Here is a 4958-nt window from a genome sequence, read left to right on the forward strand (position 1 = left end):
TATATAATTAAAAATAGTGTAATGTGAAAAATGGATTGTTACAATTATAAATTATTCATATATTAGGGTAATTTTTGACCTTATATTTATGCTCATTTAATGCTCAAAATAACCTCCAGATACATTAGGGTAATGCAAATTTGTGTATAAATGTGCATATACAAGTTTTATTTAAAATCGCTCAGGTGCAGTCTGCAGGAACCATTATTATTTTAGAAATGTCTTGTATTTGTCATAAGATTTTTGAGAGGATAGACATCGGCTTGAGGGCTGTGTAATCCTCTTTCTATCAATTAAGCAGGTTTTTTTGGCTTGCATCTCCTCTCTCTCTCTTTCTGTCAACATTGCAGTAGTGTAAGATCTCATGTCAACACTGAATGATCTGAGATTGCATATCTCAGAAGATGATCCTCCAGTCAAAAATCCTCCAGGCAAATACATAATTCAGTACAACATCCTCCTTTTCTATATAAAATCACTTTAACGGTGATGTGTATAATGTTTTGATGTTAAATTCTTTCTCCTGTTCCAGTTTAATGTGCAGAAACAGTTCTAAGTAAGAAATTTGTAGGTTGACTTCCTGAAGAGTAAGTATTTACCTAACAACCACAGAGAGAACCCTAGCAACCACGCTAGGACCATTGCACAGGCAAAAACCACTCACATTTTGAATGTAATGAATGTACTTATTTTTGCAAATCAGGTACATAACAGGTTTCTAGCTTAAGGGTTTGTTGAAAGATTGTGTGCTTAATGAGCCCTGGTTATTGAATATATTGTAATATATTGATTCATATCAGTAGTCACACACCAATGTTTCCTTGTCTCTCATTTCAGCTACATTCTAATTCAGACAAAGGCGACGGTTCAGTCAGGTACATCCTTAGTGGTGAAGGAGCAGGAAGTATCTTCATCATCAACGAGGTAACGGGAGACATCCACGCCACCAAAAGCCTGGACCGGGAAAAGAAATCACATTATGTTCTTCACGCACAGGCCATAAACCTCAACAGCAACAAACCCCTGGAGCCAGAATCAGAGTTCATTATAAAAGTTCAGGATATTAACGACAACGCCCCCAAATTCCCCGACGGACCCTTTGTCACATCTGTGCCTGAGATGTCGGAAGTTGGTGAGATTTCCTAGTTTTCTTATGATCTTTTTTGTCCAGCACTTGATTAGGGCTGGGCGATTTTCCCGATTTTATCGATTAATTCGAATTTATTGTTTTGCCACGATTTAATTTTTTAGAAATCGAGGAATCGCGATTTTGAATAGAAATATTACCAAATGTTAGAATTAGACACTTTGACAATATGCCGGTGACAACAGTAAAGAGAAAAGAACGATCCAACCGCATGTCGGTGCAAGTGATTAGCCGCTCACGTGTGATGTGCTCTGTGAAGGACCATTAATATAGCGCTAAGCGCCATTCACACAGAATGCGCTTTTGTGTTGACAAAGATGCGACGCGGGCAGTGGAATAGGTAAAACATGCAAGAAGATGGGAGTGAACTTCTTTTAACTTGAGCGCAGTGTTTTTAGAATGCCGTTTCATGCATAAGACGCTGCAATAGACGCGATCGCAACAGTCAAATACATTCATATTTACACAGAAAAAACAATGGAAAAGCAGCGCAATCGAATAAAAAACCTGTAAAGAACTTCTACTGTATGTCTGATATTTCATGTTTGCATCAAGGTGACAGGCTGAAAGCTGCTGTTGTTTTTAAAGAACATTTATAGTTAATAATAATCTACTGGTGTTATACCTTCAGTAATTTTGAATTTGAATTACCTTGACTTTTGAGATTTTTTATAAGCATTTTCCTCATATTATTTCTGAACACATAATATGTATAAGACAAGTTTGTACAATATGTAGTTGTAGTTTATGCATCTTTTCTGCAAAGATATTTAACTATGAAATATCAAGGATATTTAAGTGATTTGTTTAACATTTACATCATGTTGACAACTTCATGTGTACTGCACTTAGAATATAATTTTCTTTCACTAGAGGGTTAATAAAGAAAAAGTTACTTGAATCATTTTGTAGTTACATTTTCAAGTTGACTAGTAAAAAATCGTAAAAAATCGAGAATCGGTCAAACATTCTGGAAAAATCGAGATTTTAATTTTTTGGCAAATTGCCCAGCCCTAGCACTTGTCCACACTTGTACTTGTCTGTTAAAAAGTGGTGTGTGCAAATGTGTGTGTGCAAATTCAAAAAAAACAAATTAAATAGCTGTCAAAAAAATATTCTAACCAAAGGGCTTGTACTGGTTCAAACTCATAAGCTGTCACTCTCTAAGATCCATCACTTCTAATTCAGATCTCCCAGATTCACTCCAAATGGCTTTTTTTCTATCCAGCCTTTGGCTTTTATGCTGTTGTTTTGTGTTTTGCGGCTGGAGTTCCCGCAGGAGCCCGACAGCTCTTAGAGAGCACTATGTGCTCATGATTTCTGCAGAACGCTCCACTTCCACTAGGAGAAATAGTGAAAAAATATACAGAGAGATTCCCTTACAGTAGGGTTTCCCCAGGGTTTGCGAACCCCTAGGGGTTTGTGATGGAACTGCAGGGGGTTTATGAGATTGTGATAGAAATACTAATGTGGAATAAGTTAATGCATTAACTTATGAGCTCAATAAAATTTGTTGAATACTGCTAAATTTAATAGATAATTTAAATTTAAAAACAGCAAATAATTATATATTTAATTATATTCATATATGTATATATAAATGTAAAATAAACATTTTAGCTGTTTTATTTATTTATATTTTGATTTAAAAAAATATATATATATGTTGCATACTTTATATTTCCCTCATGTATTTTATATTTCCCATTGTTGCACAGTGTTGTCACTATTAAGTGCAAGCAAATGGGGGAATTTTATTTTTAATTTTATATAAGTTATTATGTTCATATTATTAATTAATATAATCATTCATATTTCATTTTTGCATATTTGGGTCAAGTTTTGTCTAGTGTATGCATTAAGTGTTGAGTTTAGTTTATGCATCCCTTGTTTTTTCAAACAGTTTGATGAATGTAATGCAATGTACTGATTTTAGAAATGGATGCATTGAATAATTTCACATTTCTTGCTTTCTTTTTCATACACTGACCAAGGGAGGATTTTTTAAGCACCATTTCAAAATAACAAATAGCTGAATATGCACAGTACTTTTATAAATTTGTTTATCCATGTATTTTATCCTCCTAGAAAAGTAGTTGTATTTAGGTATTTAGATCATAAGAGGTTATGAACCAGTGGGTAACACTTTACTTGAAGGGGTGTGCATAAGACTGACATGGCACCTTCATAATCATGACATGACACAAGTCATGAATATGAAGGAGGTTTTATGCATGTTTATGACAACTGTCATTAAGTGTAATTCGCTCAGTTATGTCATTTTTAATGCAAATATGACATTATGTGACCTAACCCTAAACTAACCCTAACCCTACCCCTACCCTTACCCCTAACCATAGCCCATAACAAAGACATCTCAAACAATGTCATCTTTGCATTAAAAATGACATAACTGAGCGAATTACACTTAATGACAGTTGTCATAAACATGCATAAAACCTCCTTCATATTCATGACATGTGTCATGTCATGATTATGTAGGTGTCATGTCATGATTATGAAGGTGTCATGTCAGTCTTATGCACACCCCTTCAAGTAAAGTGTAACCAACCAGTGCTTTAGAGGAACGTTTCTCCTGTAAACTCACTTCCAACCCACACACAGTATGTCACTGCTGATTTCCAGAAAGTTCCTATTATGTTATTGATATATCAGAAGTGAAATATTTTATGTAATATGTACAGCATGTCGCTGCAGCACATGTTCGCACTCTCAGCCACGCCAGATATATTTTTTGGATCTCTCTGGGAGTCTTGAAGGCTATATTCCTGGCTCGCATGTACAAATGAAATATCTCTCTTTGTTTTGGCAGTGCGAAACACTTCTCGGTGGAGATTATGTCCTGTGGGTTTAGGAAGCTTTGTTTATTGTTTATTTAGGACCCAATTGGCTGTTGCCATAGCAACTGAAGCCCATACAATGATCTGTGATATCGTAAGACTAGAGTACCAGCTGCAATCAATGTTGAAGGAGACTATTATTGCCTGGATGTTGTTCACTACTGTTGGCGATTCATGCACAGAGTGGGTTCAAATCCCAATTACAGATGTCTTGGAGAACACGCCGCTGTTATGTTAGAGCTGTACTGTCCACTTCACCATCATAGATTAGTTTTCTCTCGAGGTGATGCTCTGCCTTTATAGGATATCAGTCTGATAGATGATCTATTTGTTCCTCTTGTTAAAAATATAACAAAATATATATAAATATAATATATATTTTCATATTTATATATTGTTATGACGTTTGGGATCGTTCAATTGTAAAAGTAATTGCATAAATTTTAATAATTTTAATATTTTTAATATGATCAAAAACTGTCAAAAACACAGTAACTGTCACAAGCCAGGCTCGAACTCGGGTCTCTGGCGTGGTAGTTGAGAGATCTACCACTAATCCATGGGAGTGGTAATGTTAAAATTAGGGGCCGTCCGGCGGCGGCGATTAGCGTGACATGGTATCTCTGGGAGGTTTGAAGAAGGGCCTGCCTAGCCTTCCTCCAGGTCTGCCGACAGCATTAGACAAAACGCTGGGCCGAGGGAATGCCAACCTGTGACACTTCCTCAGGAAACAATGGGAGGGTAAAGCCGAACTGGCATTCAAAGGGGGATAGTCCAGTGGCCGAGGACTGGAGGGTGTTGTGGGCATATTCAGCCCACATGATGTAGGTAGCCCAAGAGGTGGGGTTATTGGCCGCCATACACTGCAGGGTGGTCTCCAGATCCTGATTAATCCGTTCCGTCTGGCCATTAGACTCTGGATGGAACCCAGACGATAGGCTGGCCGTGGG

The 4958-nt window shown here is 36.7% G+C and overlaps 1 protein-coding gene across 9 annotated transcripts in view; it reads left to right on the forward strand.

Moving 5' to 3' along the window:
• LOC107654555 (cadherin-18-like) overlaps nt 1–4958 on the forward strand; it is a 172803-nt gene that overhangs the window by 98381 nt on the left and 69464 nt on the right. For 8 of the 9 annotated variants that reach the window (XM_016441685.1, XM_016441680.1, XM_016441686.1 and 5 more), the window contains one exon: nt 838–1132. In XM_016441685.1, the coding sequence (XP_016297171.1) occupies nt 838–1132 (295 nt within the window). The remainder of the gene's footprint in view (nt 1–837; nt 1133–4958) is intronic. The other variant, XM_016441689.1, reaches the window with a different exon arrangement.

The sequence above is a fragment of the Sinocyclocheilus anshuiensis genome, unplaced genomic scaffold, assembly GCF_001515605.1.
Source record: "Sinocyclocheilus anshuiensis isolate Anshui unplaced genomic scaffold, SAMN03320099.WGS_v1.1 scaffold391, whole genome shotgun sequence".
Lineage (NCBI taxonomy): Eukaryota > Metazoa > Chordata > Actinopteri > Cypriniformes > Cyprinidae > Sinocyclocheilus > Sinocyclocheilus anshuiensis.